The sequence below is a fragment of the Passer montanus genome, unplaced genomic scaffold, assembly GCF_014805655.1.
Source record: "Passer montanus isolate IOZ18808 unplaced genomic scaffold, ASM1480565v1 scaffold22, whole genome shotgun sequence".
Classification (NCBI taxonomy): Eukaryota; Metazoa; Chordata; class Aves; order Passeriformes; family Passeridae; genus Passer; species Passer montanus.
Genome location: NW_024366815.1, coordinates 2665301 through 2678575, shown reverse-complemented (window position 1 = coordinate 2678575; position 13275 = coordinate 2665301). Strand labels below are relative to the sequence as shown.

Here is a 13275-nt window from a genome sequence, read left to right as displayed (position 1 = left end):
TCAGTTTCCACAGAGCATCTGAGGTGACTAATGCACAGATCCAAGCCTTTGCCATTTGTGGAGTCAAGGCTGTCTAAGGGAAAAGCATGCTGTGTATTCCTGTGTTTTAAAAGTGACACTTAATCCCTTAAAACAACATTCCTGAATTTTAAGTAGCCATTACAGGCAATTCTGATATTAAAGAGCAACAAGAAATCTGATCTGAAAAAACAAAAAAAAAAAAAGAAAAAAGAGGGGGGAAAAAAAGGAGAAGAAAAAAGGGGTCAGTTCACTTTGCAAAAGCACTTCAGAGATCTTCAGGTCTTCCCCATTCTATCTGTAAATTTAAAAGACAGACATCTAACCTCTGAAAAGTTTCCAAAATATGAAAAAAAAATTTGCTAAGCAAATCCTTACAACACATTTTTGTGCATTGATGTGTATGGAAAAATCTTTGTTTAGTTTCAAAATTATGTGCAAGAAACAGCTAATCAGCTAGAATTCGGTGATAAAATCCAAAAAAATTTGCATAACTGGGACCTGTATCTTTCAATGACATTTATAAATAGCATTGAACACTCAAGTTCCATTGGATTTTAAGCAGAATTTGCTTTAAAAGATCACTGAAGTTCTTTAGAATATAAACACTAATGACAGTGCACACAAAGCATTACAGTGAAGCATGTTGTAAGGATGGATTAAGAGCACCCAATGAGGATGAATACCCCTGATCTTTGGTTTAAGCTCCCAAAAACTGGAGCTGGACATCTGCAGCAGTAAGGTAGGCTGGAGACAGCTGCGGCTGGAAAGTGGCCAAGATGGGAACCCAGAACCAAAGTGCCTTGATATAGGTCTAGTTACCAAGACTGCCCAAACTTCCTCATTCTAAAGCACTTTTTCTTTATTATGCTGACAAACAACTTGTCTGTTTTATAGAGCATTGGTTTTAGAATGTGTAAAACTAAGACTACTAGAAATCAGAACTGAACACCCTGGAATTGGTAGAGGATGAAGAGAAGCAGCACACCACAACCACGTGACTGTTGTCATTCCACATGAGGAAACACTACACAGGGCAATGCTAATGGTGATGGTCAAAATCTCTCAGTTAATTCCCTCATTCCACTGTAAAATCTGTTGCTGGGAAAAGGCAGATCATGGAACATTTTATAGTAGCAATGATAACTAGTTCTTATGTGTCAGTGGTCCTTACTACAAACACAAGCACTCAGAAAATCCCAAGGCTAGGGACAATTAAGCTATTTAAAACCCTGTATAACTTCAGTAGTTAAATTTTGAAAAATCATTTGTTATTTGCTCAAGACCTATCTCCCATCTCTGATTTTGTCACTGGTATTGCAAAATGGCAAGACTCTTCCTAAATCCATCTACATTCCACAATTAAGTAATAGGAAACTGAAGCTGTAAAAAAGCTCCAAAAATTTTGAGGCTTTCAGGAGCGCCACAATCAAGAAACCAACCATTATTAACAATTTACAGAGCATATAGATTAGATATACCTTTCTGTTTGTGCAACACTATAAAAAAATTGTATGAAGCACCAATATATGACACCAGTGATCAATGTTTAATGAAAGACTGGTTTTTAGAGGAGAAAAAATAGAGCTGAACAATCGGCAAATAATTTCAAACCTAAGAATGAGCCAAGGATTCTACTATAAAGATATGTTTAAATTTACTTACGTGTTATAATGTAATCCTGCGTGAGAGTCTCTGCTTGTCTCTCTTTTCGTTTTGTTTTGACCACACATAATTTTGCTCCCCTAGGAGGAAACAGAGCAGTTCAGTTAGTCTGTTTATACCAAACAGAAACCAGTTTTTATTCAAGACAGTCTCAACAAAATTATACAGCACTCTAAATATTCATGAATGTGTGTATCTTTGCCTGCTCACACTCATGTGAAGTAGGGTAGGGAGATTACAGTGTTTTTGTTACAGAGCAGTTTATATGACATGCAGAAATAAGGGTGGAAGATTCATTTCACACTTCATTTGTCCACAGTACTTTAGTGTGCACATTGGAAGTGCTGCTCTCCAAACCTGGGCACTCACTCACTCCTGATATACTTTTTCCTAGGCAGCAGAGCTGGCCATTATCTAACCAGAGGTGCCTGTAACACTGCGGCAGGAAAGACTGCATAAGCCTGGCTGCAGCAAGATTGATTTAAACCAGTGGTATTTACCTCCTCATGGTAAATACCAGGAAATAAACCAGCACAAAACTGCACTAGGACTCTGTGGTCCAAAAAGTGATGACCAACTCTCACGTTCTCTAAACTGCCAAAATCAGAAAATAAAACTTATTTCTGATAATCTTGTAAACCAGAGTTCATCTTCACACAGAAGTGCCCAGGTGACAGTAAGTATACAGAAAACATGAACTCAATTTGGTTTAGGATGCCAGCAACACAAAGATACCACATACATAGGAAGAACACCTTATTTATTCCACTCAGTATCAATGAATTGTACATTTCCTTCCAGCTGACAGGAAGGAAGAATGTGCCAGTTCCTAAAAGAGAATTAATCACAAACCAAGTATTTATAGGCCCTCTTCATCCTAGGTTGGCAAGTCACTGTCTGATAAATCAGTACCACCTTTCCCTTAGATATACAGACAAAATCCTCATGTGATAAATGAGAGTGGTGAAGAAGACTAAAAGAAACGTGGGGATGTGTTTCCTTGCTTTGCACATTGTCAAACTGGGTCTTCCAGCATTGCTTCATTAGCATTGAAGTATGATGCTTCTAAACAAGATTTTTACTTCAGGAAGAAAATATACATTAAGAAACCTGAATACAATACAAAGACCTAACTACAATAAATACCCACTCAGTAACACTTCCTCAACAATCTCCAACAGACAGGATGAAAGGTTGTTCTTTGTGCAGATTTCATGCAATTAATAAATGAAAGCATTTGTAAATTCAGGTAGAACAGCCAGCACACTGCAAAAGGAGAAGCCCAGTGGAAAAAGTGCCCCTCTTCATAAGCAAACATTTTAGGTTATTTTTTTTCTCTTTCTACTGGTGCTGAATAACTAGAACTCTGCAAAACGAATGTTACCAAACCAGTTTTCTTACTATAATCATTGAATCACAGAATCATGCTAAATTTGAGGGGAAAAAAACACCATAATAAATGATGATTACATACCTCTGGCTTTTTACAGGATCATAGTACACTTTGGCTAAACCATTTCCAGTACCAACCATGATCTGGTTCAGCTTGGGATGCCAAAGGCAACGCACAACACTCTGAAATAGAGTGAGATATTAACGATTAGTTGGTCACTCATCTGGATCTTAGAATTAATATTCACATTGTCAAAGAGCGCAGCACACTGTAGCAGGACCAAGCCTAAGCATACGAATGAGCATGTGAATACATGACTGAATAACTCCAGAGCAGAATACAATGTAAAAGGAGTGACAACACCAAGGAAGGAAGTAAAAATTGATGACAGTGTGATAACCAGTGGTTTCTACAGACTATCTGCCAGGGTCTTTATGGGCACAATGAAAATGGAAAGTTAAAGAGGGATTTGAAGGAGAACAATTAAGTACTTCAGATAAGATATAGCAATTCAGGCCCTCATGACTTCTGTATTCTTATTTTTAATTCTTAATTCTTCCACTTCATTCATCACTTTATCTGTTTTTCCTCTTCTTGTCATACGCTGTTGACCTTTTCACTTGCTGACTGCAGAAACGGAAGAGATGCTGATTTTCACTCTTGCTTCTTTCTTCCCACAACACTAAGAACTTGGTATTTGGAGCCAATGTCTCACAGTACTGTCATCCTTCTGGTCAGCAGGGAAATTCATTTTCAGACATTAAGAGTATTGTTCTACATGTGACTTTGAATCTCCATGTGAGTACTGTTCTGAGTCTGATTCAGCAGGACAGCACAGAAACTCTAAGATTCAAACTTCTGACTCCAGAGAGCCATAGTGGGAGCATTCTGCCACAAAGGACAACACATCTCATCAAAAACACAAAAGAAAGTATCTATTTTTGACTGACAGTAATATGCCTTAAATGGATATTGTCCAAGGCTGAAGTTGGTTTGTGCCACTTATGTAACAAATAAGAGCTAGCAAGATGCATTATCTTGTTAGTATTTAATGGAACAATGCTCCCTTTTCTAGTCTTCCTTTTCTTCTCCCTCCAGCTTCCCAGTGCATGCTCCATACTATTTCTGGTTTGGTTCAGCCTCCATTTTTTTGATGCTAGCAGACACATAACATTAAAAATACTGAAAAAATTCTGAAGCCCATTCAGCCATCGTGAATCAGAACTTCATTTTACCACAGAACTTCATTTTACCAAGATGATGCATGACACTTCTCCTAAGCTGTTTTTTCTGCTTTGTATTCTCTTTTAGGAAGAAAAACTGAGTGAGTCAAAGTTTCATTAATCAAACAGCCATTCTTTACATGGCTCCCCAGCAAAGCATCCTCCTACCTACATACTACGTATAACATTACACTTTCCCATTTACTTACAGGTACAAATAAACCTGGTTTGCTTATTACAAGAAAACTACAGAACAACATTTTTAGAGGTAAACCTGAAGTACACAATACAGAGTTGCTAATAAGTTGTTTAAGTAAGAGTTTTACATATTGTTATATAATGCTCAAAATGCTAAACTAACTCTAAAACACCAGTGCTAGTAACAAAAATTAAAGGTCAAAGGTGGGTGGCCTTTTCTTCTATTAATATTTATTGCATGTGGTTAGCCAGCCTTTTTAAACTCTGTAGTTAATGTGGTTCTCCACTTTCTTCTGTCAAGTAAATGTATTTTATAGCATGGTAGTGGATACCAGCCAACAAAAACAAGCCTGAGACAGTGTGGCTCAGCACTGATGGAGTTTGCTGAGTTTCTAACTTGTCAAACATGCACAGCACACTTAAAACCACCATGGCACGTGCTACAGTGCAGGCAAAAGAAACTGCCATTAAATGTAGCCCTATAAATCTTTCAAAACCATAAAACATTCCCAAAATATAATTTGTTAAAAACTAAACAAACTCAAGTTCCGAACACGCAAGTAATTTGATCAATCCACTGGTATATAAACCTACTTTATAAGAAATAATAAAAACTACTTCTGTGGATTTTAGATTATTTTAGAAACCGACAATTCTTCAAATATACAAAAATACTGAATCCCTAAACTATATCCTGAAAAATTTTTCCAATCATTTAATCCTAAAGAAGTCAAAATTCTAATTAACTGCACAACAAAGGGATGATTGTAGGCTAGGTCTTAGTACTGGGAGGGAAGGGTAAGGAGAATCTTTATCACGCAAAAATAATTAACACTTAAAGAGCATTTATTCTTTGATGCCTCTAACTTCTCAACTGCTACCACCTAGAATAACTCAGGTAGACACCTTTATCAGTGTAAATGCTAAACATCAAATTCCATCTCAAAGAAGGTGCTACCTCCCAGCTCTCCAGGCACTTATGTTCATTGCAGATAAAGAGGCGTTTTCGTGCCTTTGCCTTGGTGCGCATGTAGGTAGGCACCCATCTACTGATACTGAATTTTTCACAACTCTAGAATGATTGTGGTTGAAAGAGAGCTCTGTAGATGACAAAATCAACAAGCCTTCTCCAAGCGGGAGATACTACAGACAGTGCAGGATATCACCCTGTTTGTTTTTTAATACTTTCTGGGATGGAAACCTGACAGCCTCTTTCAGCATCCTGTTTCAATGTACAACCAGCCCTACTATAAAAAAACCTAAAAACCCAACCACAAACTGCAAATAATTTTCATTCATTTAAAACAAGAAAAACCTACGTAGATTCTGTAAGTAAAAAAATGTCACGTCATAGCTTAGCAAATGGAAAATGTCTTGTAACAAAGAAGAATGATAAAATGCAGAATGTATCATCACGCAAACATCTTCAACATTGAAAAAAGATTTCTGTGCTGGCTGAATGTTTTGGACACTATGCTTTTGGAGCATGAAGTCCTGGAAGCCTGTCATAAAAATCCTGAAAATAATTTTTTCATAGACTGATGTGGCCAGCTTTGTGATTATAAGAAAATTACAAAAGATAATTACTAGTAATGATTTAAAAGTTGTTTTGGTTTTTTGCTATGGCAAAAGCATTAAGTTCTTCAAATTAAATAAATCTGAAAAGCCTTTGGCAATGTCTGTTCATATACAAACACAGTAGCTTGCATTAGGAAATACTGGGAAAACACTGTGAAATTATTTTTGTGAAGACAGACAGGGAAAATATTAAAAATATTACCCAAAAGAGAAACACTGCAAATTTACCCTCTTGATTATCACTGTGAAAGAGGCTGGAACAGATTCAATGGGTGTCATTGTCTGTAGGCAGTTCTGGGGTGGCTCCCAAATAGTCTCACCCCTATCAGTCTGTTCTCACCTCTGTATTTCCCTTTGTGTCATGTAAACAGAGCTGTTGCTGCAGGTAAACAGTAAACAACACCAAATAATTTTTCTGTCAGGTTATTCTCTATCTAGGTGAGCACACTAGACAACTACACATACGGCTTTTCTGGTATTGAACACGCACTAGTGCTTTGACAAGAGTTAACAGCAGTGTCTCTAAATGAGAAACTGAAGCCTCATTTTTTGTAACATGGAATGGGACACTTATTCTGGCCTAGGAATACAGCCCAGTGTTTAACAGGCACGGTGAAGAGTAACTGAAGCAGATTTGTCAGCAAGCAAAAGCTAATTACCTCAGCTGAAACTTTCCAGAGTACTTGGGCAACACCCTGACAGAAGTAAACATGCAGAGAGGGCATTTTACAAGGTCAGCAAGAAAAGATTTAAATGATTTGTGGCATAGGAGTGGAAAATTTACCCCCTAAGATGAATCTATGAAGCTGGTAAGGTCATGAAACTGACTGATGTCAAGGACTGGAAGAATTTTCCTGGATTTTTGCTTATAAAGATGGTTTGAGACTGCAACAGAAAAGGCAAAATTCAGTTCCCTGGACCACACTTCAGATAAAACCACTCAGTTTTAGAGTGTGGATAGAGCTGATCCAGGATGGGAAGTGCAGAGGGGTCAGTACAGGTTAGGCAGGAAGGTTAATTATTTCTAGTAAGAGGGATTATGAATGGTTAGAGATCACACATTAGCAGTGGTTATCTGGATAGTAAAAAGCTTCGGAGAGGATGCGCTGTGATAAAACATATAAAGAAAAAAAAACATAAATGCATTAATCAATGCTGCATCATGCAGAAAGTATTCCTAGTTCCTGTGAATTACAGAGTATATACAGTCTTCACATAAATGTTATATTTTAGACCTAAAAGATTTTTCTGCAGCATTTCAGAGCCTGAGCAGTCATTTAATCTTACTGGTATCTTTTCAATCTACCAAAATGGTTGCTCATAATGATGTTGCTCATTATGTAACAAAATAACAAGAGCACATATAAAGAATGTCTCTTGAAAGCATTATTCACCTCTATCCTCTTTCACTCTGTTGCAAAAGATTAAGGGAAGATTCAGGTTTCTGTCCATCACTGCCTTCTTGAATTCCTGTACTAACATTTTACATATCTGTGAGCTGATCTTGTACAAAATAATTGGGTTTTTATTTGGTGCATCTCAGCTCAGATCCAACAAAATCTCACTAACTTTTTATGTAAACAAGCCCCATGATAACAGTTAATCTTTTTCTGTTAGCAAAATTTTATTAAACAGACATGTATGTGTGTATGCATATGGAGATCATAATTGCAACAAGACTGGCATGATAATGATTTCACCATTTTCCAAAACATTCCAAGAACTTTCATATTTTGGACATAAACAGAAATCACCATAAACTTCTATAGCACTTAGGTCAAGAGAATTTTATTCTCTCCTTGCTACTGCAAAATGAAAAGTGAATTACAGGGGTCATATTTTACAGTGACATTTTAACTTCTTTTCCCTCCTTGAGGAGGTCTTAGTGCTTCTCAGACAGGCACTGTTTTCTTTGCAAACTACCCTTTCTCTCTAAAGACAGTTAAGTTTTAAGGTTAAGTACCATGTAGTTATCTTTGAAAATGAACATTTCATGTAAAGTGTATTTTCAGATAACGCATGACAATGTATCAGCTTTTTCAAGTTCGTTACTAAATCTTCTCCTGCCATGCAGGGTAGAGGAAAGAAAAACGTGTTTCCATATCAGTTATGTACTCTTGAAATAGACATTTTCCTTTTTTTTTTTCTTTTCACTTCAGGTACACACTTTCACTCTTCTCTGGCTGTTTTTGTCTTTCAACTGGCTTATACATTTGCTCCAAAACACTACATATGACTAACCAGTTAAGAGCAGCTATCAGACTTTTAGGCAAAGTCTACTGAATTACTGTCTCCTCCCACGGCTGTTAGTGCTAACTATTTAAATAAAAACACTGACAACAAATCTGCTTTGTAGACTACATCTATCTACTTCCATCCCTACAGTAAACTACCCTGAGAAGCTGGAAAGCTCTACTTAATGATTCTGACATACAGCTAATACCAGACATTCATACTTTCCCTGTGCTGATTGTGCAGTCAAAATTTCACCTGCAAACAGGGAAAATCAAAAGTGATCTTCCAAATAGCCACTAGAAAAAAATACTGCTAATTTCAGATAAATACAGAAAATGGAAACATGCTAATCCTAGGTTTTCACACATCTCTAACCTATGAAACAAGAATTCATAAGCATTTGATGTTTCTTTAAAAGCGTTACACTTTAGATGAAGTTCAGTAACTCCATGGTGAAGCTGCTGATGTTTTGACAGTTGTTGGGAAATCAGGTGCAAGTAAGAGAGCGTAGGCTTCGCTCTCAGCTAGCACAAGCCTTTCATGGACTGGCAGGCTTTTCTCCTGTGAATTGCCTACAGTCAAAAATTCTTAAATCAACAGAAATGAATGCAAAAGTAACGCATTATCTCCTACTTTGCTATTGGCAAGGTCAGAAAATGAGAGATTAAATGTTCTAGCGCTTTAGTAGAAGACAATATTAACACCCACAGAGGGAAGTGAAGAGTTTAGGTGGGACTTGTTTCATCAAACTTAACATGTCTACACTTTTAATCTTTGGAGATCTATTCTTTAAATGTCTACAAATGTCTCCCTTTAAAGTTAACAGAGAGAAATAAGCATTTTACAGTGGACTTCAGCTAACCTATTTGAGAAATCTATTTTAGGATCGGATAAAATCACAGTCTGAATATGTTTATTTTTCTCTGTTGATTAGAAAAGGAGCCTAGGGTGACTGGATCAGCTGTAGACATCTATATTTGGTCAGGTGAATCCTTACAGTGTACAGTGGCCAAAATAGCTATAAAAGAAAAACAGAAAACTAATGAGGATCTATATTACAGCATGTTGTGCTACTTAAATGAAGCTCCACAGTCCAAGATAAAGAATCCTGGCACCCATATTGAATATTCCTAGTGCAGAAAGAATACATCAGACACAAACTTCTAAAACTGCCCAACAAATCTTGAAAACCTTAGCTTCAAAAATCAGGTGTAGCTGTGGAGATATCAAAAATTGAATAGGGGTTAAACAGAAAAAACTGTATATTTGCCCTTGTTGCTTACTCCTTTCCTAACCTACAATATAATAAATAATTCCTCAGAATCTGTTCTGAAGCTATACAATAAAAAAGTGAAAGCAGGAGCTGCTGACCGAAGAAAATATTTTCGGTTAGGAGAAGAAAAACTTAAACAAACCTTCTCTCTTTCCCATGTGAAAGCTTTGCTTCAGTGGCTGTGACGGTATGTGATGGGCTCTGTTTGAACAGAACTGCTTGGATTCCCTGCACTTGGCTGTCCAGGCAGCCAGATGAGGGACATGTCAGCAGGGAAGATAGCAAATATATAAAATGACATTCTGACTGTGGTCGTGGATTCCATAAGGACAAGTGACCCCAGCAGTTGCTAAGAGGGGCTTTTCTGACTGAACTGAGTCTTTATCTTAAATGTAATCACTACAAATTCCAGTCTTTCGGAAAAAAGCCTTGTCTGTCAATATCAGTGCAAGTATGCATGCAACTAGTTTATATAGCACATCTATTCTGTCCTTTCTGCTATAAAACTGTCCTACATACTTAAAGTGAAGAACCACTTCCAGTATCTTTTGCGCTTGCAGCACAGGAGCTCAAAATGTAATAAATAATACTACTTAGGTAGCTTATAATGAACTACCATCATCTGTTACCTAAGTTTATATCATATTTGTATTTGAGAAGGGTAAGCAATTTCAAACTTGGGCTGGATAGAGGGATGAAATCTCAGCACAGCCTTTCAGCTTTATCTTCCATAGTTCTAGGACTTGTACATTAAGTACTTCTGACTTTAGCAAAATGTCTCCCCATAGGAGAAGGGAAATGTACAAAGTTATTTCAGGAAAACATCTCCATTTATTCAATACAGTTTCAATGTCTTTGAATAAAACATAAAAAGTTTAGATGCCAACTGCTGAAGACAACATCCCACCACCACAAGACTGTTCCCCATTCCTGTTTGGTTACTACCACTTTTAAACAACTTCTGTAATTAGGAAAGATATTAAAGCAGGGGCTCTCAAGCTTTTCCATTTTATAATAAAGGTGTGGAACTGTTGAGAAACTTCAAATATTTAGACTGCTGTGCAGTGGATATGAATCTAGTCTTTGTACAAACTTTCACAGACATGTTTTATGTGGCTCACAGTTTTCATGAACCAAAGAAAACTTTTGTCATGTTTTATTTTACACATCACAAGAAGAATGCATACACTACTTAAGAAAAGAGAGGAAAATGAATCAAAATATACTAAAAATCTCAGGATGAGGAAAGATCCAAATGCATTCTAACTTAGAGGCAATAAAAAAGTCTGTCTCAAAGATCTCAATGCTTTAGAAGAAAACACTTCTCTCATGCATACTCCATGAAGTTCAGCAACAGGCCCCAAGGATTTTTTAAGCAAGTTTCAACAAATGTTTCAACACATTTTCACAAATAATTTCTCACCAGCTCCAAGCAACTGGAATTTAAAGGAAAAATTAAAAAACAAAAAATTCAGAAACTTGAAATTCTAATCCATAGATAATAGCAATCTATCTGCAGAAATACCATCATTTCTATACAATTATCAAAGATCATTGATAATTATGCCAATTCCTCCTGCACACTCTGTAATCTCTTTCCACGGGTGTCTTAGAGCAGAGTGGAGACACAACAGACATCTACCTGGCTTGCCATGCTGTTCTCCACCTGGAAACAGCTGGTCAGCCTCCTGGAAGCACCAGAATAAGGGATAAAACTGTGTAACTCTTATAAAACTGCTGAGTTTTAAGTAATAATAAAAAAGTTAAATAACAGATTTAGAAGTGTGCCATTCTCAAACGTCTGCCACGCTGAACACCGAATGCTTCCACCTTGTTTCTTCTTTTGAGCAAAAATGCGGTTAACACATGTTAATACTATGTATGCTCTGATTTAAAAAAAGGCTGCTCACATAATAGAAATGTACTAATATTATATTTAAAAATCTACTGTAAACCCCAATTGCAAAAATCTTCACGTTCAAGATTCCCCTGGAGCTCTTCCAAGGAAAAGAGCCAACTACAATAAATAAGGTGGGAAGTTAGGGAGTATCTACAATGTAGTGACCTGCTATCATTAGAATTATAATACACATGTGAATACAGTAGTGGAGGAGGGAATACTTAATGGTTTTCCCCTGTGAAACATGACTTAGAAAATATGTGGAAATATTCAACAGAAAATGGGTCAGAAATGGACAAAACTTACAATTCTCTAGAACTGGAGTAGAATTTCTGTAGAAACCAGAAATACCCTAAAATATTTTCAGAGGCCATTATTTTAAAGAAGGATTTCAATATAGAAAACATGGATAACAATGCTGTATCGCTCAACTTTCAAGGTACAGCTATGAAATATATTTTTACAAGAGCATGGAGCCACTGAACAATATTTTCCTCTTTTGATGAATAAAAAAATAATTTAAGGTGGCAACCTGTTTCCCTTGTAACTGCAATGTCAGGCATTTTCAAACACTTGGTCTGTTACAATTACAACTACACTTTCATCTTCATATATCATAAAACTAAGGGAGACAACCTTCATGTGCACTCCCACTCCCTTTACAGGAACAAAACCCTCACAGCTTATTACTTTGTATAGCTCAAAACTCTAGTGACATCTCCCCTAAAACAAAGTACTGCTGCTCCAGGATACACAAAGGGAAGGACCACATTGTCCTTATATATATGGAAACAGAAAATAAAAATTGACAGGTTACCACATTACAAAAGAAAACACATTCCTGTGATTCACCTCTTATACTAGAGGGTGTTTTTGTTCACTTAAGAAACCATGTAAGTTTACTGGGCCTTAAATATTGTATTAATTTAACTACTGTGGAAAATATGGATTTTCCATAAAAATAAATGGTTTAAAAAAAAACCCCAAACAAACAAAAAAAACCCCAAAACAGAAGTTGCATGATGATTTCTTGCAAAAGTTAAAAGAACTTATTTTTCTGAAATAAAGAAAAGCTTTAAATCTCAGTGAAATGGGCCACAGTAGAAAAGTCCTTTACTATATTACTGCACCTTATAAATAGAAAATTATATTATTTAAGGTTAAGGAAAGAAATACTGCAATCCTAAAGCAGCCATAAGCATAAAAGATGCTGGAAGGCTCATATTCCTTATTCCTTCTATCCTTTTAATTCTTTCATCTAAAAAGAAGCTTTATTTATAGCTTGTCTCAGAAGACCTTCCTGAAACATCCCTTAGAGGTATTTTAAGAAGTATTTAGTAATTTAACTTTTGCTTATATTTGAGAAACTAAGAAAATATTGAAGAATCCTCCTAACAGAAATAGGTTTCCCAAAACAACCATAAATCTATAATTATGGACTGCAGCTTATCTACAAAATTCTGTGGGATATTTTAAAAACTTGTACATCTCATTTTATAATGTACACAAACTCATATTCTCAGCTCATTTTTAAATTAAATTATTACTTCAATTTTCATTAAAAATCAGCAATTCCTGTAACTATACAACTTTTTTCTTTTTTCTTTAATTTCTCAGTGCCCATCCTTGCTTGGCAGTAACAGGGTGTAATACTGGTCCCTTCCATATGGGGAAAATAAGTACTCTACTGCTGCCAAGATCAATCTTGTCTGTAATGAGGATAACTACAGGGTGATCTGTTGGAAGTAGCCAAATGAATGACAGACATGTAAGAGTGATTCAAGTGCCTATC

The 13275-nt window shown here is 36.3% G+C and overlaps 1 protein-coding gene across 3 annotated transcripts in view; it reads right to left on the bottom strand.

Annotated features, from left to right (window-relative positions):
- WDR70 (WD repeat domain 70) overlaps positions 1 to 13275 on the bottom strand; it is a 126512-nt gene that overhangs the window by 9725 nt on the left and 103512 nt on the right. For all 3 annotated transcript variants that reach the window (XM_039709748.1, XM_039709750.1, XM_039709749.1), the window contains exons 14-15: positions 3158 to 3258; positions 1684 to 1763 (exon numbers count right to left, since the gene is read on the bottom strand). In XM_039709748.1, the coding sequence (XP_039565682.1) occupies positions 1684 to 1763; positions 3158 to 3258 (181 nt within the window). The remainder of the gene's footprint in view (positions 1 to 1683; positions 1764 to 3157; positions 3259 to 13275) is intronic.